Raw genomic sequence first — 26556 nt, 5'->3', positions numbered from 1 at the left:
TTTCTCATATAATGAGTGATATTTGAGCTTGAAAATTTTTCAGAGGTCATCTCATCTAACACTTTGACCATCATAGGAATGGCCTCTACTTTGGTGCTTTTCAAACTGTGGGTCATGCAATTATTTTAATAGGTCACAAAATTAGCTTAGTAGTTGGATCAGCATTTTAAAAATGTAAAATAGAGTAGACAAGGTTATAGTTCATGTCAGGATATGAGGGTAAATCTTTTTGCTTTCATGTTTTGATGTGTGTATTCACACGTTCAGTGTGAACTGTAAAAACAAAATAGTTTACAATTACCTTAACCTCTGCTTACGAGGTACCCAGCCAAGGAATTGCCTATGTTCAGGGCAGCCCTTGCTTGATAGACTGTTCCCCTAAAGTGTTTGTTCTCATGTTAAATGTTTCCTCTGAATTCATAGTATTTAAATATTCCTAGAATGAAAACAACATTTAAACTGGGCTCATTTGTTTCTCGAAGTTGTGTCCTGGCCCAGCCTATGCCAGAAGTCTCTTCCTAGTTTCTACCTGGAATTCTGTGTAGGTACCTTCACAGGCTTCATTACTTTTCCTAGATAATCAACTATGAGCTTTGACTTAAATAAACAAAGGAGTGAAGGAAAAATTTCTTGAATGAACTGGCTGGAAAATTGTACCACCAGGGTGAGTTATAGTGCAGCCTTAAGGGAAAGGATTTGATAGACTAAAAAGCAGTCTTCCAGGCCTTCTTGATCCCATGAGACCGGGTAGGATCTCTTCCCTGTCCTGGTGCTATGAGGCTATGGGAGGTGGCAAGCTCCCTTCAAAATGTATGCATATGCTGTATTTTAATTGCCTCTTTTCTAGCTATCTTTACAGCTAGACAGTCAGATCCTCAAGGGCAAAGAATGTGTCTTGTTCACTGTTATAATTATAGTTCCTGGCACATTATAGGCACTCAGCAAATGTGTTTGAATGTTTTCGACTATATAAAATAATACTTTTGTTCTTAGTTACTTGGCTGGAAGTTGAAATGTACACTCAGAGAAGACTAGATATGTGGGTGATATAAGGCAGGAATGGCTCTGGAAATCAAACAAGAGTAACAGCAAATGATACAAAAGAAATCAGGAAATGGTCTGAACTACATGGTAAAATTAGCAATTGTTTGAAATCTTTCCATAAGCAAGTAACCTCAGAGACAAACTAGAAACATTGTAGCACAATAAGTCTATAATGTTATATGTGTTTGGTGATTTACACTTCGGCTTGTTCTCATTGGGCCCACTAAGCAGTCAGGTGAGATGGAAAGATAGTAACATTGCCATTTTGCACATGAGAGGACTGAAACTTGGTGTGGTTACTCACTGGCTCCAGGAATCCGAGTATGGGCAAAGGGCTGCCATCACACCTGATCCTGTGCCAGTGTACCTGTACACAGACAGTTCCAAGTTGTGAAATGTATTGTTAAGAATAATTATGGTAATAAGTTAGGTTGATGTCAAATTTCATCATGCATTTGTCTTTTTTTTTTAAATTGGTGCATTATAATTACACATACTAGTGGGATTCATTATGCTGTATTCATATGTGCACATAACATAATTTGCTCAATATCCTTTCTCAATATCTTCCCTTTCCCTCTCTTCCTCCCTCTCCCAATCCACTTGCTCTGTTTTACTGATCCCTCTGCCATTATTATTATTATTATTATTATTATTATTATTATTTATTTTATTCATATATGTATTTATGGGATTCATTGTAGGCTATTTGTGCATAAACCTAGCATAGTTTGATAGATTTTGAGAAATTCTCTCTACCACCACCTCTTTTTTGGAGGCGGGTACTGGGGATTGAGTCCAGGGGTGTTTTACCACTGAGCTACATCCTCAGCCCTTTTTTTTGAGACAGGGTCTGACTGTTTCCCAGACACCTTGAAGTTGGGATCCTCTTGCCTCAACCTTCTAAGTCTCTGGGATTACAAGTGTGCACCACCATGCTGGCTCGCCCTTCCTACCATTTATTGATTTATTTATTATTGCGTATTTGTCTTTACAGCCACCTTTTGAGTTGGTGTCTGGGTGATAGAATTAAAGTTGTTGATTTAGAATGCTGGAAAGAAATGTTAAAGGGCCATCTTTTCAGTGCAGCAACTTGGTAGATACCTGAGTTTCCTACACCTCAGCAGATCGTCGTAGTGGCCACTGTAATTGACATGTTTGTGAGGAGAAGCCTGCCACCTCTTGAGGCAGCCCATTGCATAGATAAAGGGTGCTAGAGAAGGTAAGCTGAATATGACAAAGGTTAGAAATAATATGACACTGTTCAGAAACCTCTGAGGGGAGAGGGTAATGATCAGTGTGAATGTGGAAATGCAGTAGTTGAGCTGGGATTGAGAAGGCAAAGAGCATTAGCTTCGGGAGTAGAAGTCTTTCACTAGTTTAGATGGGGGCAGCAACGTGGGTTACTGCTGGGCTTGTGGTCTCCCCTGGCCTCTTGGGCTGCTCACATGGCTTTAAGTCCTGACTGTTGAAGTCTGTGTGCTCTGTGCTCCTGCTCCCGGGGGTCTGCCCACCTCTGAGGGATGGAAATGAGTTTGCAGTTTCTAGCAGTTGGAATACCTTTGACCTCAGATCTTTAAGGACAAGTTATGACTTTTATACCTATACAACTTTTTCAAAAGATTTTTATGGCTTGGTATGGGTTGTCAGGCCATTTAAGGTTTTGCTAAGTATAATTCCAAACATATAGTCATATTGGACCAACTTCCCCATCCCTAGTAGGAAAATGACCCACATATACATTTGGAGATGGTTATTGCTTCTTCACCATTCTGATAAATGAGCTGCAGTACAACCACTCTGTGTGGAACATATGCCAGTTGGTCTGGGAATTCTAGTCTAGGCCACCAGGATTCTGTTGCTAAGCCATTTCTTTATTCCTGGGAACAAGGCAACATTCCTTGGTGTATTGGGTAGCCAGATGGGGTGCAGTGCTTGCTGTTTTCCTATGAAAGAGCTTGACATGGTGAGAGAGAGGGAGAGCACATGTGCAAATGTCATCAGACCTGAACTCTAAGCTCTGGGGCTGACTCAGATGTGAGTCAGAGGGTCTGGGACTCTGTTCTAGGCCCCCAAGATTTCGTTACTGAGCCATTTCTTTTCTTTTGGAATCACTGTACCCACAGTGTACTTTATGTGCCAGCTTCCCTTCTCATATGTGTACACATGCAGATTATCTAGTGAACTCCTAATTATTCTTCAAAACCTAGTTCAAATGCTCCTTTCTCTTTTGTGCATTCATTCAACAGGTATTTATTTATTAAGAAGATACTAAATACTAGATGCTGGAGAGTTAGCATGGAACAAAGCAAAGACCTGCCCTCAAAGCCTTGAGCCTGTGTTCCCATACCTCTGATTTTACAATAACATCTCATTTGACTATAGTTCTTAGCCTAGTGATTTGCTCAGTTGAGTCAGAGGACAAATGCTGCTTCTCTTGGTCCTTCCTTTTCTAAGTGAATGACCCAAGTCAGGCAGCCCTGGGAGAGTCTTACAGAGGAGTGTCAGGAATGGTGAAGTTGCCATAGAGATGTTCCTGTAAGTGCAGTAGCTGCCATAGAATGGAGAGATGTGATGGAAAATTGTAGACCTACACTGTGCAGTCCTCCCCAGGCTGACAACAGGGACTGTCCTGCTCCTGTGGTCTAGTGGGCAATGCAAAGCCAGGACATGCACAGTCAGCAGAATAGCATGGTGGATCCCAGGGAGAATTCCTGCTGACAGGAAGCACAGGCGTCTTCCTCACACCTGCACATGGGCCAGCAGACATTTCCTGGCCATTGTTTGTGGTGGCCACAGTGACTCTATTTCCAAGCACCAGCAAAGTGGGGCTAGAGCTGGCCAAGCTCTGACCAAGCCAGCTTTTTTTATGCTGTCACCCAGGCCAGAGCTTCAAACAGCCTCTGCAGAGGCTGAAGCAGTGGTGAATCCATCTGACCACAATCTGTCTCCCACCTAGTGAGTGAACATGGCAGCCCTGCCTGTTTTGCTGTTAAATTAGCTTTTATTATTCATTTTTCTTCTTTCTTGGTCCTTTTGCCTTTGGGCAGCTTATACTGGGGTCAGCTGCTGCCATTTAAGGTGGCAGAATTTGAGTGTGGACACCCTTGACCAAGAAAGGCAGCACTTTCCCCCAAAAGTTGTTGGGGAAAAATTCTATTCTTTAAAGTCTCACGTGGAAACTTTCATATTGCCCAGCAGGTAGAGTGTGTGAGCTGGATCAGCACGTTGTTTGTTTTCTCATTATGAGCCTAAGCACTTCAAATCTATTTCCAGCTGCTAGTTAGCCTCCCTGGGGAGCTGCCCTGGCAGTTGCTTTTCCAATTGCTTGCACTGGAGTGTATCATGGCTACATGTTGATTAAAGATCTCCCTCTGCCCTTCAGAGCAAAAGGTATGCGTCCAAGATGAAAACAGGCACATATAATAAGATCAGGCTGGGTCTTGGTAGTCTCTCTTTTTAGAAGCATGAAGTAGTAATTGAGCTTCTGTGTCTGTGTTTGCTCTGCCCTGACTCCTTCGGTGCGCTTCTTTTTAGATGAGTGGGGCTAGAGGTCCGTGGGCAGTGTGATCATTTCTTCACTTAAACACTGTTTTGGACTCTTCTCCAAGAGGTAGTCATCAGAGGGTGAGAGCCCCAGACCTGCCGCACATCCTGTGGAGCCAGTGCGGCCTCCATCTCTCCTGCACGAGCCCACTGGGGTTGATTTCAGGTAGACAAAGTCACGTTTCTCCACTTAGGTGCACGTGTACCCTGGTCGGGTTTGGTGGATAGAGGGAACTGCAGTTCTTCAGGGAGGACAGGTCACAAACTGCCTCTCTCTGTTTTCCCCTCAGTGATGAGTCCGGCCACCATGATGGTTCCAGTGGTTGAGCTTTGATGAAGCCAGTGCATCATGTACAGCGTGGAGGATCTTCTGATTTCTCATGGATACAAACCGTCAAGAGAATCATGTGAAGACAACCCTGAAGGGCGCCAACGAACAAGGACAAGGACCAGAGGTGCCCGTGGCCTGATGAATGGGTATGAGGATGGCCCTGTAGCCTTTGAACACAGTCAGTCATCCCCAGGGACAGGACATGTGAGTGACTCTGAAAGCCGCCGCGGCACTCCGAGGGGCCACGGGGAGCGCCCAAGTACTTCTGCTTCTAGAGCTGCTGAGGCCGGGTAAGGTTCCATATTGACCTGCCATATTCCTTTAACTTAAGAGTTTGGCGTTGCGTTGCATCTTAGTAATTTTTTTTATATTTGGATGGGCCAAGGAGGAAAAAAAGAGTCTAAGATAAGAACACTTCTTTCCGTTGTGGTATTTGGGGTGTTCCAGCAGCACTTAGCCCAGGAGCTGGCTATAGTAGTCCTTCAATAAACAGGTGAGTACTGTGCTAAATGTGTTTTAATGCTGTGTGTCTCTGTTCTCTTTTGTGTTCACTTGCTTCAGGTAGGAATCATTTTGGAACTTTGGAAAAGCTAGTTCATGTCCACGCAAACATTCATGGTACATTTGTCTTTCTTATTAATACATTTCAATACTTTGTAGGTTACAGGAAGTTGTATTCCCCTCCATTTATTACAAAGACAACCTTTCTTCTTGTGTATTGATATAATTCCCTTGGCTTTGGACCCATCTGCCCTTTGCAGTTGCACTGTACTTCATCTGGGTATCCCATCTGAGCACAGCTGCATCTGTGGGTGTTCACTATGACATAAACAAACAAACAGATAAATAGCATTGGTTGGTTGGAAGAATGAGATGGTTAACAAAAGGGAATTTCTAGAACTTGCCACAAAACCAGCATGAGATAGGAGCCCTGAAACTCTCTCCCAAACACTTTCAACTTGGAGAAAACCATTGTCACCCCTTCATAAAACTGTTTGTCTTTAATGCTGCATTGGGACCTAGTACAGATTGGATAAGAAGAGTTCTCGGTATACAGTTGCTTCATGCAACTGGTTGCAACCAGCCAGAATGGATAAAGGCAACAAGTGGAGGCAGGGGTGTATTTTTAAGAAGAGCACACCAAAATGTGAATTAAGTCTGATGGGAATCATCTGGCCTTTTGGGGTTACAGGTCACCTTTACCCAGAAAATTTCTTCCTCATTGTTTGACTTTCAGTCAAAAATGGGAGAGATTCATTTCTGCAGTCAGAGCAGTCAACACTGGTTACTGGGTAAAAGCAAGAGCACCTCTTGCACAGTGTAGTGAAGCAGGTCTGTGCTACCAGTGAGTTCCCACTGGTGGGAGCTAGGTGTGGAGTGAAAGGTAGCATGGGAGAGGACAGGAAGCTATGGCTCTTTGACCTTGCCCTCCACCATCCACACCTCTGTCCACTACTTTCTTGGGCTTAACTCTCTTGGCAGCCATGTTCCCTGCCGTGGAATTTGGATGAGGACTCTAATGGACCAGTTGGCTGAAGGTGAAGGCAACCTTAATTACTATCAGAAAAACATGTGCTTGATTTTCTCCTGCTTTCTGTTCTTTCTAGTTTTTACTGAGTATATCCATCTTCCAATGTGGATTGAAGATATTACGCTTGTACCTTATCTCCTGTTTCTTTTGTATTTCCCTGCAGAGCTCATTACAGCTTTCGGCACACAGTAAATGATATATTATTTAATATATGCTGATGGATTCAATTTATTCTTCCCGCCATTGTGGGAACTTTTGAAAAACAGAAGACTCAATTCTGTATGAGGTAAAGACAGGGCCGTGGAATCCATATAGATGGGCTGTGTCAGTTATATGGGGGTCTTCCTCAAACCTGAGGATCCAGATCAGAATTGGGTTTCAGAATAGGAGGTAATAGAATCCCCTTTAGAATTCTGTGTGTGTAGTGTGGCCCCCAAGCTCAGACACAGCTTACTCAGGACTTTCTAACCCTTGCATGGTAACCTGGGCACCCTCAGGGCCCACCTGCCCAGTGTTAGGTGGGTAGCATAACCAGACCCATAAGCAGTATTTCTTTCTGTCACAAGTGAAGTGCTCAAATAAGTGCTTTTGTGTGGCAGTGGGATGTTGACTAAGTTCTCCATGAATCTGGTCTCTTTCTCCATGTTTCTGAGGTTTACTGATTAACTTGGGAGGTGTGGGATGGCTTAAAGTTGACTTAAAAAGTAAAAAGAGAAAAGCTTACATATTTTCAAAACTCTATTCCAATATCCAGATCCTCAGAGATCGATTGCAAGGCTTCCTAGGTTGACATGCTTTAGGAAGAAATAAATACGTAAAAGTTAAAAATAGTTAAAAGCTTAAAAAACATAAAAACAAAATAAAAAACAAGACAAAACAACCATATCATGGCTTATGTGAATTCTGAATCTGAGTGAATAAATGGTGTTCTGCCAGCTCACAGCCTTTGATCGCTTGACAAGTGCAGCTGTAGTCTGGCTGCCTGTCCTGTCTCACACAGTGGCCCCTACTGGGCTGGTCTCCAGGTTTGGGGGCACTTGGAACCAGAATGGCCATCTAACTCCAAGCCAGCAGGGTGACGGGGAAGTCCTGAGGACTCCTCTAATGCTGTTTCTCAGGTGGACACCTTGGGCTGGTCCTCAGTACCCTGCCAATTTCCCGGGCAAGGTAAAGGGTGTAGTTTAGAAGTCCACGGGCTGGATGGAAGAGATCAGTTTGTTCTATGCTGGCAGGTGGTAGAGACAAGGCACACTGGTAATTTTTACAGAAGAACATGAAGCCCAGAGAATGTCAATGGCTTGTCCAGGGCCACTCAGGGCAGCAGTGGAGGGAGCCCAGCTTAGCCACAGGCTCTGGTCTGGCCAAGTTTGAAAGGGGCCTCACTTCTGTGAGCCCCTTTTATAGCTGCCCTGTGCTGGACTGTTTTCTCATTTCCTTGTCCCTGGCAGGCATGGATGTGTCCCTTCGTGTCTGGGGAGTTGTAGAAGGAGTACATCCTCTCATACCGACTGTAGATGACATGTATAATACTGCTTTTCTGGGGACATTGTTAAGGGCCATAAAGGAAGGTGGTGTCCTTCATCTGGGGCTTCTTTTGGCAGGATTTTCAAACATGTAGAATACTTGTTACCTACCTTGCTGAAGACACTATGCTTAGGAGATTTTGCTATTATTAGATCAAGTAATAGTGAGCATCCGAGATGGTAAAGAAGTGTCAATTCTGATATGAAGAGAGGTGCAGGGATGTGTGAACTTTCCAAAAAGTTCTTAGGCTCAAGTAGTGAAGATAGGACCAAGAATCAATTCTCATTTGTACAAAGTTTATCCAAATTAATGAGTAATGAGAACTGTCTTCCTTAACCAAGTATTAATGTATGGGACCATCCATCTTATGGCTGGAAGGCACAGAAGATGAGCTCTGGGCCCCTGTCATGTAACTGCTGCTAGCACAGGGCCCACCTGGCTCTGCTCCCTGCATTGCCCAGCACTGCAGGCCCTGCAGGCCACATAAGCCCAGCCAGCCTACTTCTCCTGTGGCCTCCAATTGATGGGACGCCAGATACACAGGGTCACCATGCAGGCCCCACTCCCTTTCCACCCAGTCTCATACTGGAAACTCCATCTTACCTAACGGCTTCAGGTTGCTGTCATGGAAGTCACCCTCTCCTTTGAATTCTTCCGACATTTTCTCTTGGTCTTCAAAATTGTCAGTTTCCTGAAGGCTGATCCCATATCTAAGTCATCTCTGACTTGACTAATTCCTATTAAAGAATTTTCATTTAGTGAATGTTCATTCCTTAAATAATTCCTCTGAATCAACCCTTGCACTCATAAGCCTAGGCAATGTGTACAAGGGACGAGTCTTTCAGAACGTTGGAAGAGGAGAAGGGTGGGACTGTGTGAGAAGGTTCCGTTGTGAAGAGGAAGAGTGTTGGCTTCCCTGACAGGCAGGTGAGGTGGCAGTGTCAGTGGCTTCTGCCATGTATAGCAGGGAACAAGCAGGGAGAAAGTAACTGCCATAGACCCAGCAAAACTATTGGTGGCTGAACAGTTCCTAGTGAAAAAGCTTTCCTCCTTTGTAGATGCTGGGGTGGCAGAAACTGGTACCCATCTAAATGGAAAGGCAGGGGTTGTTGTAAAGATAGGTAGGACAGGAACTCTCAGGAACCATCCATGGACAGGAAATGAAGGAAGACTGGCCAGACCCCATCAGATGTGGGAGCAACAGTGCTGGAAGCCAGGACTGCTCTGTTCATTGATGTCTCTCGAGACAGTCTGCAGAGGGGAGACCCATTCAGTCTTTGTCCCTCCTTACCTCTTGGCATCTCTCTGTTTTTATGCATCCCCTTCTGCTGGGCAGCCTCTTCCCTGATAGTGAATACTTTCTAAAAACTTGGGCTCAGGGTAACTTTTATCCTTCCCTTATCCTCTGTGAGGGTTTAACCTCTGAGCTTACTGCTAACTTAGTTTAAGTTTTTCTAGACAAGAATCAGTGTTGTTGGGCAGCCAGTGGCATATCAGTCTTGGTGAGGGCAGGGGGACAAAAAAGTGGTAGAAGGCGGACTGTGGAGGGGAAATGGACATACATGGATGCTGGGACTTTGTCCACATCAGGGGCTATGGATGAGGACAGTTTCCAGGCCAGGGGCCCTGACCGTATGCCCAAGATATGTTCTCTCTTCACAAACCATTCATTGAATGACTCTAAAGACTTGGCATTTTCCCCTTTTTAAGCCATTTACCTCCTGGAAAGCCTTCTGGTCTAGAAGCTAACCTACTCCTGGCCCGTCTTGGTTAACCATGAAACTGCCCACAGGTTTGGCATGAAAGTCACTTCCATGGTACAGAAGAGCCCACGGGCCTTGCTTCCTAAGTAATATGCACATGGCACATGCGCATGATGGTCTAGGGGACGCGGATCAGGGAAAGCTGTGTGTTATCTGTTCATGGAGGAAACCTCATATTTCAAATGCCAGTAGCCATAACTGAATAATACTTAGCTGCCGTAAAATATGTAAAAGACTGTTATCAGGCATTCTCGGTTTCCTTAATGTGTTTCCTGTGAAATATTATAATCAGAGGAAGCTGTAAAATGACTTAACTTAGCTGAGGTTTGAATCTGAAAGTCATACCACAATAGACTCTTCTCCACTTTGCCCCAGGAATTCTAGTAAAAAAATATTTGTTAGTTAACCATGGCAGTAACTTGTAATTATTTTCTGTCATCAGTGGCAGTTGGACTAATTAGAGACTCAGCAAACTGGGAGAGTCTCTGATGTGGTGGCATGGGTCCTCATCTTGGGAGGCTTCTATCCGATCAGTAAACACCCATTCTAGATGGTGCTACTGGATACGGTAAACAGTTAATTTGCCGGAGCTTTTGAAGCTCCTCTCAAATCATATCCCACTTACAATGGTTTTCCAAAAAAGGAATCTTCAAGTTTAACATCTGTTCCTGTGTAGCTCTTTCTTTTTACAAAATTACAAACCAACACACATTATTTATCTTTTAACGCTTGTTTCATACCCTGAGCATCAGGCATGGCTCTCTTGACCTCTTCACAGGGGAAAGTGTATATTCCTGGTCTGGCATGCTCTGAGCCCACATGCAGATTGAAACCTCCTGTTTCCCCTGGTCCCTTTGGATACCTTTCCCTGGGGGTGCTTTGTTCTTGTTCAGGAGCAGCATGACCTTCCAGAAGTGCCTGGTCCCCGTCCTCTCTGCACATGCTCTCATGTTGCTTTGCCATTGTCAGCTTTTCCCAACAAGGAGCACTTTGGATCCTTTGAACACAGACTTCCAGAGGCATAGTGATAAGGAAGCACTTTCAGAGTTAGTGGGAAGACTCCTGTAGCCTGGAGTTTTGTGGGTCTGGGCGGCTGTGACATCACCAAGAGGAGCATGGCTTGTGGAGAGGTTCTTCTTTAAGAACTGGATGAGATCAGGAGCTAGGAAATACCCAGCCGAGAGACGCTGGGTGGTAACAACAATAAACATGGAGCTAACCAAGACCTGAGTGGGTCTTTTGAGCCCATTGCTTTGCTTCCAAGATGACTGGCTCTCCAGATTCTTGATGAAGAACAAAAAACCTAGACTAGAAGTCTAGTTTCTCACACTGCCATGTCCAGCTGTGGGACTGCAGGGCCTTTAGGTAGCTCTCCTACGGTGTAGGGGCAAGAGCATGGACAAGGGGGCCTTTTCCACAGCTCTGCAGGCTCCTGGCATGTGCTCCCTAGTGCTGCCTTCCCCGCTTCTCCCTACTCTGAGCTTAGCTTCCAAAGAACAGTGGATCAGAGCAGAGACAGCAGTCCAAAAATATTCACTGAATAAATGAACCCACGAGTGAAAATGGTGGTGCTGGAAATGTGGAATGGAGGTTAGAACCAAGGGTGTTTTCTTTCATGTCTACGGTGGCTACTGTAGTGGCTACTGAAGGGACAACACTAACAAAGATAGTTTAACTAGGTAAAAATATATTCTATCCCTCTTAAAGAGCAAGTATGAAAATACTGAAATAATCTGCCTTACCTATTAGATTTACATGACAACAAGTGGATTGGAGCTTGTTCTTCCTATTTTGCTTTAATAAACTAAATATTGGTTTGTTCCACATCGTCTTTGTAGAAGTGGTGTGACTTCAGCCATCTCTGGGATGGGCATCTTGTTATGACAGTTAGCTGTATCATTATTTCGGCTCCTGCGATGGCCTATTGATTATGACTTAGAGAAGGACAATAATCATTACATTATTGTCTAAAATAATTGATCTAAAATAATCATTATATTAAGACACTTAGCTCTCTTCTTCTGTCCTTCGTGTTCACCTGTACCTCCTTCCCCTGACGATGCAGGGGAACAGTTCCACTACTACCTATCCACTGAGGAGTTATTTTAATTGGGTTAATAGCAATAATATCTAAAAACAAGAGTTTTTTTTATGTGTTAGTCATTTTGCTAAACTCTTCAAATGTATTATTTTATTTACTGCCTCCCAGCAAACTCCAAAAAGGAAGACTGTTCCCATCCATCCCTCAATACATGTGAGACGTCAGAGGCAGAGAGAAGTTAAGGACATGGCAGGAGACCTGCAGTCAGAGAGCTGTGCTGCTGGCGTTTAAAGCCATGCCGTCCTGTTGGTGCTGGGCTGCTGCTCACATGCTCCTGGCAGCATTGTTGTACTGCTCCCTGGTGCTGTGCTAAAAAGCCACAAGATGCTGGATGATCCCATGCAGGTGCCACAAACTGTGGCTGTTCTGTTGACCTGGAGCAACCCTCTGGGTGCCTTAGGCCTGACTGCAGATACCATCTCCTTGTCCCGCTTATCTCCACCTAAACACTTTATCCTTAGAAAATAAATCAGAAGGTGATTAATAACCTCTCTTAAATACAGGTACAGCTACCAAGTATTCGGATGCAAAGGGCCATATCACAAAAGGGGTAGGTATCTGCCCCTACTTTTTGTTATTGGGGCTTTACCTGGTAGCTCAAGTGGGGAGCTATTTCTTTAGTGTTTGATGCCCCTCCCTGAGAAGACACTCTGTGGGGTGGCTTCCCTATGGGCTCAAGGATGCCCGCCAATTGATGGTGTGTGGGATTATTTTTATGTAAAGGGAGAGGGTGATCTGTCATTGGGATCTTTGTGTGGATAGGAACGTTGGCACATGTCCTTGTGGGGAGGCTGCTTCTGGAATAAAGAGGACTCTAGTATCTTCTTGATTTTAAATTCAGAGTCATCAGTGTGTCCTTGCCATTTTAGTCAGTGAAACAAGTGGGCTCATTTAACTAACTGACATGAGTCAAAGACAGGGGATTTGTGAAACATGATTTTCTCTCTTCTAAGTGCACTTATAGGAAGAATGTTGCTTAAAGATGACATGTTTCACAAGAAGAGGTGCTAGCAGCACTCTCCTTCGAGGATGACACAGTAATCAGTTAGTGGCCCATCTGGGGTGGCAGTCCACCAAGTCCCACCTTACCTTGTCTCCATTTGATTTTTCTTCTCCTTCCATGCAGATCTTAGGCACTTCTTTCATTTGTATTTCTCTCCTTCCTTCTGCTTCTCTCTTCTTTTTGTTTCCTTTGCATAGATTTGTTGGTAGCCCACTGAATGTGAGTCAGCTTCAGATGCATTCCCTTGAGGGATGGAGTGTAGATCAGTGGTAGAGCAAAATTGCCTAGCATGCAGAGACACTGAATTCATGCCCAGCACGAGAGAGAGAGAGAGAGAGAGAGAGAGAGAGAGAGAGAGAGAGATAGGTGATGGTGGGGGACCGACCGACCAAGACCAGTTTCAATGAGCAGTTCTTCCAATCCCTGATTTTGTTACATATATTGAAGAGATGTTAAAGGTTGAGTATCCCTTACCTGAAATATTTGGTACCAACAGTGTTTCAGATTTCGGATGTTTTTGGATTTTAGAATGGTTGCCTAAGCTTTATTGACTGAACATCCTTAATCTGGAAATCCAAAGTTTGCTCAAAATATTTCAGACTTTGGAACATTTCAGGTTTTCAGATTAGGTATGCTCAATCTATACTACAGAATTATCACCACAGTTTCTAAGATGGCTCAGTCTTTCATATCAACACAAGTTGTGTATTTACTCATGTATTAAAAGCAAGCAGCAAACCCAGACATCACTCCCTGAGGCAGCAGGGCTTTTTGAGGGGGTCTGTGACTTATGTTCCATATCTAAAAGATCTTTATTGGATCTTGCAAAATCAAAAATCTATTAAGATCCTAGTGCAGTGATGCTTCACAAAGCTGTTGGCACCCTCAAAAGGGCAATTCATGTTCATTTCTAACCATCAGAATTTTAAAAATATTATGGTCCTGTGAGAGAGCCAGTTGGCACCACAGCAGAGATGCTTTCCAAAATGTCTTTTTTCCCCCTATTCTGAGCTAATCTTTGTGGAACCCAGATCCAAGCTCAGGAGTTCAAAGCCTGTGTTGTAACTGTGATTTCAAGGGCCAGTTTATGAGCAGGTGCTTTGCCAAGACACCCCACTTATTTACCACTATCCACACTGACAGCCTGACTGCCTTTGAATTGGTTATAGAAACCCTTGTTCAGATGGCTAAATTTAACACCGTTTGTAAGCCCCAAAATTAATTTCACTTTTTCTTCCAGACCCCTTATCAAATTTGTGTATTTTGTTAAATAACCAAAAAATAACCTCCTAAAATTGTCGGCAAGTTACTTTATTTTAGCTAATCTATTTGTCATCTGCAGTCATTTAATGTGACATTGTGAAAATCAGTTACAGCAGCACGTTAGCAGTCTGACCAGGCATTTGTGGATTTTCTGGCTACAACTCTGCCAGTACAGCCTACAATTCTTGTTCAGCCAAGTGGGCTGAGTAGTTATGTTTCTCCATTATGTTTCTGAGCAGCTTCCTCTTATGACTGATGTGTAATTTATGCTAACCTCTGCATTTCATTCTTAATCTTCTCCTGACCTCCTGTTTCCCATTTCCAGAAGTAGCTCATGTGCTATCCTTGTGTCAGAGGGTTATTTGTACATTATGGAACATTGAATATCCCACTGCACAGTGAGAAGTGGAATTGCAGGCTTCCAAGCAACCGGAGAGAACTTTGTAGGGAGAGATGGCAGAATCTATGGAAGTGTGTTGAGCACCTAATCTTGGCTGGTGAGAATGGGCCAGTCTAAGGAGATGCCCACAGTTCCTTCTGCCATGTCAACCTAGAGAGGAAGCCTTCTTCTTGGAGGAGGTTGCACTACCTGTAAACTTGTTTAGCTGCGTAAGAACAACTGACCCCACTAGAAGGGAGTGGCTTTTGAATGCCACTGAAGCAAAGTACAGCAGCAGTCCACTGGTCTAGTACATGACATTAGAGCTTGAAGGTGGTCTAGCAGCAGGCATCTGCTAGACTGCAGACTGGGGCACCAGAAAGAAATCACTGGACCAGGACCCACATGAATTTAATGGAGCCTCTCTGTCCATTACCCCGATTGGACTGTGAGGGCCACCCATGGGAGGTAGGGTTGTGTTCCTGGAGGTGGGAGAAGTAACTTCAGTGCCTGTGTTTCATTTCCCACGGAGTTCCTAGTTCAGTCAGATGGGCAGCAAGCCTGTCCACATCTATCCCTTGCCCCCTGGCTACCTGGCACAGTTCTAGGCTCTCGCATGCCCAGAAGTCACAAGTTGGTACAGCTCATGAGGACCCTGGAGTCTGCTGAGAAGATAATCTTTTTAAAGCACAGAAACAGTGGTTAAAAGTCATCTCAATAATGTCGTTCTATAAGCAGGGCAGGGCTGGGGTGTAACTCAGTGGGAGAGTGCTTGCTTAGCTCTTGCAAGGTCCTGGGTTCAATCCTCAACATCACACAAAGAAAACAAAAAGAGCATAGTATTTTCCACTGTGGTTGGAAATGAGTCATATGAACTAACAGAAATTTCTCATTTTTCTTTTTATTTGCTCTTATACATACAGTGAGTACATTTGCTAATTTTTCTTTAGACGTGTCATTTTTCATATGTTCATATTTCAAATATTTTCCAAACAGTTTTTTTTTTTTTTTGTCAGTTATTTTGTTGACCTCATCTGTCTCTTCTGGGATATGATGTGGAGCTTGCCCTTCCCTCTGCTTTCTCCAGGGAATTCTGTGTAAAGATTCTGCTTGTCCTATTGAACTTGTAAGCACAACTCATTTGGCCCTTCATATTCCACTTCACTGCCTTATCTTTTTCCCACCCCATATCAATGTGTCCAGCATGTTTATGTAAAATATCCTATTGTTAATGTTTGCTAAATGTAAATCATTTTTTCAAAAAAAAGGAGTTTGATCTCACCTTATCTTTTAAAGGTATTAGAAAACATTCTTGGCTTTGAAGTCGCATAGGGAAGTGCAAATGTGGTATGGTAAGGGGTGCTGTTTATCTCAGCTGGTAGAATATCCACATGCGATAACTGGTCTGAAAGAGAAATTTACCAGAACTCTCACCATGTGGGGGTCCATGTGTGCCTGTCAGAGCCTGGCTTAGAACAGGTACAAAATAGATGTTTGTTCAATAAATGCTTTATAGTTTTCTATGCTAATGAACTACTATATTTTAAGGTAGGTTATTTAAAATTTCCCAGATGATCCCTTTTTTCTTAAATTGGGATTTTGTTGTATTATGCAAATAGGAAAAATTTTAACCCAGAATACTTAGCCATTTTGATTAGTTTTTGACAAAGTTAAGGTGATAACATTTGTATGGAGAGGAAATTCTAACCACATTAACATCTATAGAAGGGCAGTCTATTTATAATCTTGTCCCATTTATGTTGTATTTTATACATCATCTGATTGTGCGTGGGCATGTACCTATATCAATAGCCCCTTGGGATTTCAGCTACCTCTCTGAGCACAACATGTGTTCACTGTGAAACTAGAATATCAATTGAGAAAAAGAGCCAGATTATAAAGTTGAGCACTCCTGAAAATGTTTATAAGGTTAAGGAATAAGAATAATGTTTAATAAAGCCTTGGGTGTATGAAGCCCACTTATGAGATCAGCTTAAGAGTAGAACAAAGTAGATAGTTTTGCTGCCAAGCATTCCCCACATACCCCATGAATTATTGTGCACTCTCACAGTTGAAGCTGTGACAATGGCAATGTCTTATTAAGTTGTGGTTTTTAAGTCTTGCCCCTGAACTTTCTATAGAGTCTGATACCCTGTAGCCAGTGTGTACTGAAGACTCCTCCCTGCCCCACCCCTGTGCTCGGGATGGAACCCAGGGCCTTACACATGCTTAAGCTCTCTACCACTGAGCAACACCTTTTCAGTACTAGCCTGGTACTAAAGACTTATAAGTGGTTTACCTTCTAAGGTTTTTCTCATGCTACGGATGGGCAATCATGCAGGAGTCTCTAGGAGAAGAAACTGCAGCTCTCAGAGTGGGTAGATGTGCAAGGAGCGGTAGCCTCCAAAATGATCATCCTGATAGTACCGGACCCCAGAATGGCCCTGCTAAGCATTCTAAACCCAGAGTGTTCCAAACACGATTCTGATGACAACAAAAGCAACAATGAAATCGTGACCTCCTCCCACCCTGGTGTCGACAGCCTGTACTGATGTGAGTAGTAAGTACAGAAGCATCTGCGCTGCATAGGGCCACACGCTTTACCTCAAAATGATTTCCGATGTTTTCTACCCATCACTAAGTTGCTAAAAGTGGATACTTAACAAGTGACTCAGGGCTACCCTCATCTTGTAATGCAAAGAAGTAATTCCAAAATAAGAATGATATTAATAATAACATAATTTTTTATTGGCGTTCCTTGCAGAGCTGTAACCTTCTATCTATGTGTTGGGAATGGTTCCCCTTAGCCCAGTCAATCCCTGGGCCTTTAGGTGCCGTTGCTGCATGGCTCTGAGTCCCTCCCTGTTCCCTGTAGTTTTCATTTGGCCTACCACCAGCCGAGAAGTGGACTATGTTGTAGAAATCACTTTATGACACTTAAGCACATGAAAAAATTGACCTTCTGGTAATCAAAGAAATGCAAATTCAAATAACCAGAAGTTATTTCCACTTATCTCAAGAGGAAAAACAATTATACTCTGTCGGGATGAAAAGGTTCAATAAAGCCAGCTGTCCTCTACATGGCAGGAGGAACTCTACATTGAAGTGGTTAATGTAAGGTCAACTCAACAGTGTGCTTCTTGACTTCTCAGTCATTTTAAAAAACTAGGGATTTATTCTAAGCTTATGAGCTTGCATTCAGTGTTTGTGGACAGTAGTGTTTCTCAAAGTGTGTTTGGATGGAATTTACATAAACGTCCATACTGGTACAGTGGTATGTATGTATGATGGAATACTGTTCACCCATGGTAATTAAGCACTTGAAGAAGTTTTCATTACATTGAAAAAGTAAAGACACAGTGGTTAATTATTTCCCAGCTTTGTAAAAATTATGTAATTTAGGAAAGGTTTTTAGCATATCTGTGCCTCAGTTTCCTTACCTGGCATAGGGGGAAGTAAAGGTGGTCATATAGTTTATTTTTTTAATTTATTTTTATTAGTTCTAATAATTTATACATGACAGCAGAAAGCTTTTTGATTCATTATACACATATGGAGCACAACTTTTCATTGGCTGGACACGACGTAGAGTTGTACCACATATGCATAGCGCACCATGGTCAAGTGGAGTCCATATCAGGGATGCAGGGTTGGTGCAATATACGGAAATCAATAAATGTAATCCATCACATCAATAGACTTAATGATAAGAATCTTATGATTCTTTATATCAATTGATGCACAGAAAGCATTTGACAAAATACAGCACCGTTCCTGTTCAAAACACTAGAAAAACTAGGGATAGTAGGAACATATCTGACATTGTCAAAGCTATCTGTGCTAAACCCAAGGCCAACATCATTCTAAATGGAGAAAAATTGGAAGCATTCCCTTTAAAAACTGAAACAAGAAAGGATGCCCTCTTTCACCACTTCTATTCAACATAGTTCTTGAAACTCTAGCCAGAGCAATTAGACAGATGAAAGAAATTAAATGGATACTGATAGGAAAAGCAGAACTCAACCTATCATTTGCTGACAACATGATTCTATACCTAGAGGATCCAAAAAACTCTACCAGAAAACTTCTAGAATTAATAAATGAATTCAGCAAAGTAGTAGGATATAAAATCAATACCCATAAATCAAATGCATTTCTATATATCACTGATAAATCCTCTGAAAGAGAAATTCAAAATAGCCTCAAAGGAAAAAAACAACTTGGGAATCAATTTAACAAATGAGGTGAAAGACCTCTACAATGAAAAGTACAGAACACTAAAGAAAGAAATAGAAGAAGACCTTAGAAAATGGAAAGATCTCTCATGCTCTTAGATAGACAGAATTAATGTTGTCAAAATTGTCAAAATGGCCATACTACCCAAAGCTCTATACAGATTCAATGCAATTCCAATTAAAATCCCAATGTCATTCCTTATAGAAATAGAAAAATCAATCATGAAATTCATTTGTTTGTACAGTTTAAATGGAAGAAGTCATTGCACGGGCTTAGCACAATGCATAGCATAGTATAAGTGCCCAATTTCCCAGTCTCAGTTTCCCTCTCTGTAAAATGGCGATGACAATTGTTCCTACCACAGAGGGATGCTGGTGAGGTTTAAGTGAATAAATGGACAGAAAACACTCAATGTGGAGCTGGTATGAAGCAGCCACTGTTGGTTAGCTGTGGTATGTAGCATGGGTACGGGAGACGTTCCTGTGAGCCCAGATGCCTAGAATACTGAGGCTGTTTGAAAATCCATGTTTTCATATACACATAGACTAGAAGACACATATTAAAGTGACTATCTCTGAGAATAGCAGGATTACAAGTAATGTTTGTTTTGTACTTTCTATGTTTTTCCAACATTCATTTTCAACAATGAATATAAAATACTTTAATAATCTACAAAAAATGGTTTTAGAGTTGACATTCTCATCTGCTTAGCCCATGGTTAATCAAAATAGTTGAGTCCCCCAGGCTCCCTTCCAGTTAATGTTTCTACTATCTGGTCATTTGTAGTTGGTATCATAAAATTCGTGCACAGTGTAACAGTGTTATATGGATAATTTCATTGGTTGCATTAGAACTATGATTCTAAACCCCTAGATGCCTGCTAGAACCATCTGGAGAGATTTTGAAATAAAGTGCTATCAGGCTCCTTACAAGATCAATTAAATCCAAATTTCTGGGGTTGGGTCCTGGTATCTGTATTTTCTGAGGGCTTACTAGGAAAGCAGTATGTACTATCAGGTAGTGAAGCACAGCCTGCATTTGATACTACCATTTCCTGCCTGACAAAATTTCCCACAAACACAGCCCACTCTCCATCTGTACCTGCTCTTCCTCTGATCAATCTCAAAATCAGCCATAGCAGTATTTCCCAAATAGCTTAAGGATAAGAATCCCCTGGACTGCTTGTTCAAAACACAGATGCCTGGGCTAGACCCAGACCTACTGAATTTGAACTTTCCTGGGTTGAGATTTGGTAATGTATATACAGTCACATGTCACCAAATGATAGAGCCACATTCTGAGAAATTGTACTTTGGTGACTTTGTCCTTGTACAAATCTCAGTGGCATAGGTCAATCATGCAATATGGCCTCTTGGTGCAATTAAGAGAGAGGCTAAATGTACGAGGCTGCCACTGTTTTACAATAGATTTTTTGAAGAAGTAGAAGAAGTACAATTAAATGAATGACAAAAATATTGTGTACTAAATATATAAACCAATAGCATAGTCATTTATTATCAAGTATTATGACTATACATAACTATATGTGCTGTATTTTATATGACTGGCAATGCAACAGGCATGTTTACACCAGCCTCCCCCCATGCACGTGAATAATGTGTTACACTGCAACGTTACAGTGGCTACAGCATTACTAGGTAGTAGGGATTTTTCAGTTCCATTTATAATCTTACGAGAATACTGTCAGATATGCGAATATCATTTACTAACCTTATGCTGTGCATGACTGGGTGATCCTCACCATAGGGGAAGTATGCCTGTGGTATTCAGTCTCGGCTGCATACCAGGGACACCTGGGGAAACCTGGAGGAATTCTGATGCCTGATCACTCCTGATGTTCAAATTTATAATGTGATGCATCTAGGACACTGCTTGGCCACTGGGATTTGTAAGATCCCTCCTGATTCAGATGTACAGTCATGTTGACACCGTACTGACTGTCCAAGTAAAGTCCTAGGACCAGCAGCATCCCCTGCCCAAACCTTGTTAGACATTCCTACAGCCCTGTCCAGTTACTCTGAATGAGAAATGGGAAGGGAGTCAGCAGCCAGTGTTTTAGCAACCCTTCTGTGATTCCCACTCCCCCTGAAGATTAACAATCACTGCTGTGGAGTGGCATCATCAAAAGCAGGTTCCCAGAGATTGCTCAGTAAGTCTGGATTTAGCCAGGAATGTGCTCAGATTGTCCAAGGCCACACCTTGAGGAACTGTTCCAGGGCATGCCCTTGTTCCTTGGGGGTTTTAACGTAAAAGCCTTGATATCTCATACACCCAGCATCCTTTACGTTCTTCTGGGCAGCCTGCTGCTGCCACTCCTCAGCCTTTGCTGGCAAAATATGTGGCTGTCCTCCACCTATGATCAATGGGACTTGTTTTCCTTAAAATTGGCAAACACTGTGATTGGGTAGCAATCTTTCAAAGGCACTAACTTAAGTTTGATTTCACACCAGCCACAGAAGCAGAGAAGGGCATGTTTCTTCTGGGTGTAACATCTACGCCTCTTTGTTTCTTTTGTAGGTTTTATAATCGACCCACCTTAGCATGGTCCTCTCAGCCCCAGATCGGTAACAACCAGGCCTATTGGAGAAGAGGAGGACAGGAGGTCAGTAGCTTGCTGAGTCCAAGAGACCGGCAAGACCTGGAGGTCAGAGGAATGGCCCAAGCCCACAGTATGCCCATCCACGTGAGGGAGGGTTCATGGGAAGTCGGAGGAAGGACAGAGGACGTGATGAAGAAGGCAGTTTGGGAAGAAGAGTTGAGGATGTCGGGTCCTGCCAAGTGGCAGAACGTAAGCCTGGAAAGCTGGAACCAGCCAAGGAAGTTAGGGAAGCAGATGTCTGATGGTGATGGGGAGAAGTTGTTTCAAGAGCTGTACCCATTCATTCAAGGTGAACATGTGTTGACTTCTCAGAACAAAAAGAAATCCCGGTCATTGCCTCGAGGCCTTTCCCCTGATAGCCTGAGCTGCATGGAAATTCCCATTCCATTAAGTGATGGACATGTACCAGATATTCCTTTGATATCACCGTATGCTCCAAATTGTGTGCCACATTTGGAGTCCACAAGGAACCCTGAGAAGGGTGGCTCCCTGACCCCTTTTTCCCGGCCTAAATTTGGGAGACCCCTCAAGCCTCCATTGTATGGCTCACACCAGCAGACCAGAGGAGAGAACAGCGACTTTCAGGGCAGCCAGCAAACGGACCCCCACGGTTCCTACCTGACCAAAACTAATGACTCCAGGCATGAGCTCGGCATGTCAGATTCTGGCTTGGAGCCTCCAGTTTATGTGCCTCCGCCTTCATACAGGTCGCCCCCCCAGCATATCCCAAACCCCTACCTGGAAGATACAGCACCCAGACACGTGAGTAGTGAACACAGTCAACCGCCACATCTGACTGAGAAGCCTGGGGCCAGTTGTCCACGTCCTTCTGGTGTCATTGGAACAGGGAGTGAGTACAGCACGAGCCCTGGCTCTCCTCGAGGGCTCCCTCAGTTCCCCAGTCCTGTCACTGCCCATGAAAGCTCTGTTCAGTACATCCCCTTTGATGATCCACGGATACGACATATTAAACTAGCTAAACCCATGGGTTTCTGTGAAGAGATGAAGCTTGATGATAGACCATATCACTCTGGTCCCGTTACTGCCCAAGAGCCAGCTCATGGGAAAATGAAATGCGATGGTGCCCTTGTGAATGCACAGGGCCCAATACCCCTGTCGGAGAATGAGAGGAGCCTGGCCTTTGCTGATCCCAGCCCCCGGTGGCTCTGGGGCCAGCGCCCTGGGAGTGGGGAAGATGGAAGCTTCTCTGACCAGAGAGATCCCAGCGTTGTAAGAGAACAGTGGACTGGCATAAGAGGAGGCCAGCATGGACGTGAGGAAGGCCAGGTTTCCTCCCCAGACCCACAGAGTGAAAGTACCTGGGAAATCCAAACCAAACTCAGAAAGTTTGAAACTGGGATCCAGACCAAGAAAACTTCAAAGAAAAAAATGAACGAGACTATATTTTGTTTGGTTTCCATCCCAGTTAAATCAGAATCACATCTGCCAGATATAGATACGAACAACAATGACTTAAAACAGAGTGCTGATAAAAAGCACAGGGTTGATAAGAGCACAGCTCTGCAGGAACAAAGTCTGTTGAGCACGTCTTCCACTGACCTGGAGCTGCAAGCTCTCACAGGAAGCATGGTCGGGAGAGCAGAGTTCACAAAACACGATCTGAGGGAACCAGAAGAAGACAGACAAACACATGACCTCAGATTTATCCACCTTGCAAAACACAGAGAGTTCAAGTATTTTAGCCCGTGGCCAGGGCATCAATACAAAGATCAGCAAACTCAAACCAGTTTCTCTGAAGAATCCCAAAGATCCCAGCTCCTTCCTGATGAAAACCTGGGAGGGATGAGTAACACAGCACCAGCCCCCAAATCCATAGAACCCCCTGCCTCCAGAGCTCTCTTGCACACAGCATTAGTGTCTGGTGACCAAAAGCAGAACCCAGATGCTCATAACCTAAAAGGTCAAATGTCCCTCAGCCCATCTAGCAATAGTGCTTTCTCAAGGACTTCCTCATCTGTGAATCAGGCACCTGTGCCAAAAGTGGGCCAGAGTCAGCCTTGTGTGGTTGTCCAAGAACATGAAGCCCACCCTGCACCTAAGCCTGAGGTGGTGAAGGGGGAACCCATGGCGGGCCCCTGCAACAGTAAACAGCCATTTGGTCAGTTTCTCTTGAAACCAGTTAGTCGTCGACCTTGGGATCTGATCAGTCAGTTAGAAAGTTTCAACAAGGAGCTTCAAGAAGAGGAAGAAAGCTACAACAGCAGCCTTGAGGAAAGTGAGACCGAACAGCAGCAGGAAGACTACGCTGACTCCGGACTGAGGAACCAGGGCTTCCGTGAAAACAAGGAGCAGCAGCCAGGGGTGGCGGCGTCAGAGGACCCAGGGTTTCATTTGGGAAGAATTATAAGTAGATTTGAGAGCTGGAGCGAGGAACCAAATCCTGGCCACCCCTGTGCCCGTCCTCAATTCCCAGGCCCTGTGCAGGTGGAAGATGGCAGAATTGGCCCTTTCCAGTTGGCAGATGGAGGCCTACTTACAGAGAAGCAATGCCAAAAGGTTGTAAATGGAATGAATGAGCTGCTAATCAGCCCAGGTCCTGTGAAAAGAATGATGTCTTCAAGACCAAGTGACACAAAACCAGCACCTCTGTCCTATCTGGCTGAATCTAAAGAGCCACCAGAAAGTCTGAAACTCACCAATGCTCTAAGTTCTGTGCAGCTGAACAAAGGGGTCTCTCCGAAGAATGATGGTAAAGAGAAGGGCACAGAGGTCCCACTGTCCCTTACTGTCAAAAATCGAGGCCTCTCAGCACCAGACTTACGGTCTGTGGGGCTCACAATGGGGCAAGAACAGAATGTCAGTAAGTTAGATGGATCTTTGGGTAAAGGAAGAGCAATAGAAATACCCCAAGAGGAGTCCCTGCAGGAGAGGGCAGAAAGGATTCTGGGCATTGAGGTGGCTGTAGAGTCTCTCCTGCGGGGCACCAGAGCAGGACAGAGCCAACCACCCAAGTCTGATGCAAGTGCCTGCAGCCCAGAATCCTCCAAGGAAAAGTCTCTACCCAGCTCAGTGCCATCAGATGCACCCCTGATTACCACTGATGCCTTCTATGGCAGGAGAAAGTGTGGCTGGACGGAAAGCCCCCTCTTTGTAGGGGAAAGGGCTCCCCAGACTTGTGAGCACTTGAATGTGGATGGGGTCCTTACCAGTCAACCCACCAGCCCTGAGCCTCAGCCCAACCATTTGGAGTCCAAGTCCTTTGAGCCAAAGGATGTGGGGTCAAAACCACCCTTCAGGTCCACTTTGTTCCATTTTATAGAAAGGACCCCAAATGTGGCAGGCTCAGAAAAGAGGCTCAGAAACCCTTCCAAAGCAATTGAAAGTTTACAAGAAAAACTGGCATCCCCCCAGAGGAGGGCGGACCCTGACCGCTTGATAAGAATGAAAGAGGTGAGTTCCGTGTCTCGGATGAGGTGCCTGAGCTTCAAGAACATAGACTCTGCAGAGGAGGCGGAGGAACTGAATGTCCCAGGGAGCCAGACCTCGCAGCCAGGAGGACCTGTGTCCCTGATCAGTGGGGACCGAGCATGGAGAGCTGGGCACCTGCCCTCTGTCTCCAAGGATGTCATCTCTCAGGAAGAAAATGGGCATCTGGCAGGTCAGAGGGAGAGGAAGAACGTGGATCAAGGCTTCTGGTGCCCAGGTGAGAAGTTAGGCAAGAGGGCCAGAGTTTGTTATTAATTTGAAATCCTAAATTGATTTAAAAAAAAAAAAAAGCGTTGTCAATATTGTAAACCTGCATATTCCAAGAAAGTAGACCCTGTGGATCATTTCATCAAAAGAATGTTCATTTTCAAAGAATTATCCAGAACTTTTCCTTAGAAATCGGAATCTTTTATAGAAATTATCCATGTAAACAACTGTATAAAATTATCTATATAATCAACTTTTCAGGCCACTTAATATAAGGAGGTGAAACAACAAAGCATCCATTATCCCAGGCAACTTCATAAGTTTCCTTGGAGACCACAGCATTTTACCTCCTCCTAAAATAACAGGCATTCACCAAGTGGTCTTCACTGCACTTTAGTGTATGTTATGAAAAGATACACCAGGTTGATGTGATCATCAGTCCCTTTAGGTTGTGTCCTACCTTTGTACCTTCCCATACTCTTTGCTTCCCACTTTTTCACCCTTTATGAAACATTTCAAGATTTAGTAGGCTAAATTCACAGTTTGCAGTGTCTCAGCACCCCACCCCTCTAGAATTCACCTACTGTCTTAAGTCCATTTCTGTTGCTGTAACAATACCAGAGACCAGGTTATTTATAAAGAAAGATGTTGTACTTTTGCTGAATTCTGAAGGCTGAGAAGTTTGAGATGGAGCAGCCGTACCTGACCACGGCCTCATGCTACTCATAACAGATGCACCTGCAGGTGCACGTATGTGACAGAGCGAGGGGAGGTTCCAGGCTCACCTGTAACAACATGGTCTGGAAACAACCGACCCATTCTCTGTATTACTCCCCTTAAAAAGCAGTCACCTCTCAAAGGCCCTGCTGTTTTTCAGTACCTTACACTGGGGATTAGCCTCCAACATGAGTTTTGATGGGGACAAACCATATTCAAAACACAACCACCTGCCAGCTCTGTTCTTAGTCCCCTTAGTTTTCATTGCTAAATCTCATGTGAGGCATTCTGCAGCTAGGCGTTTGAACCCTCTCTGTTGTCTTACCTTAATGTGTTTTTGCGGCCCCCTCTGTTTCATGGAGCCACTGGGCAGTTTCCCATTAACAGTATCAGTGATTTTTTTTTTTTTTTTTCATAAACTCAATTTCACCGTCTCATCTGTGATGAAAACAGACCCAGCAAATTCTTGGAATCTCTGGGAATTATCTTTAGACACTGGGAATTAATCCATTATATATCCTAGAAGTGACTAGACAAGTAGTTGAAGTAAATATCAGAAAGTTCACATCATAAACCACAGTCTGGAAGGAACTTCCAATCATTGAGTCCAGACCCTTTTATAGTGAAGGGAAACTGCCCATGAGTGGAGTGTCGGGGAGCTGCCACTTCCTGAGTCAGTCCGTCTTCCCAAGCTGCCCACAAGTGGTGCTGTTCCCTTCCACCCCTACTTTTGTTTTCTTTTTGAAATCTAAGAGTTTAGAAGTAGATGGGAAAGGGCAATTGTTTCAGCTAGGGGAATCTAGAAATTTTAATTTTAAAAAATATACTTGGTGCACTTTAAAAA

The 26556-nt window shown here is 43.8% G+C and overlaps 1 protein-coding gene across 5 annotated transcripts in view; it reads left to right on the top strand.

The window, feature by feature from the left end:
* Jcad (junctional cadherin 5 associated) overlaps positions 1-26556 on the top strand; it is a 101079-nt gene that overhangs the window by 53461 nt on the left and 21062 nt on the right. For 2 of the 5 annotated variants that reach the window (XM_048809147.1, XM_015483490.2), the window contains exons 2-3: positions 4881-5211; positions 21260-25005. In XM_048809147.1, coding sequence (XP_048665104.1) covers positions 4940-5211; positions 21260-25005 — 4018 coding nt within the window. In that variant the 5' untranslated portion in view covers positions 4881-4939. Of the gene's footprint in view, positions 1-4413; positions 4438-4732; positions 4757-4880; positions 5212-5262; positions 5415-21259; positions 25006-26556 lie in introns of those variants that run through there. The other 3 variants (XM_048809148.1, XM_048809149.1, XM_048809151.1) reach the window with 3 other exon arrangements.

The sequence above is a fragment of the Marmota marmota genome, unplaced genomic scaffold (assembly GCF_001458135.2).
Source record: "Marmota marmota marmota unplaced genomic scaffold, marMar, whole genome shotgun sequence".
Classification (NCBI taxonomy): domain Eukaryota; kingdom Metazoa; phylum Chordata; class Mammalia; order Rodentia; family Sciuridae; genus Marmota; species Marmota marmota.
This window is presented reverse-complemented; position numbering and strand designations above follow the sequence as displayed.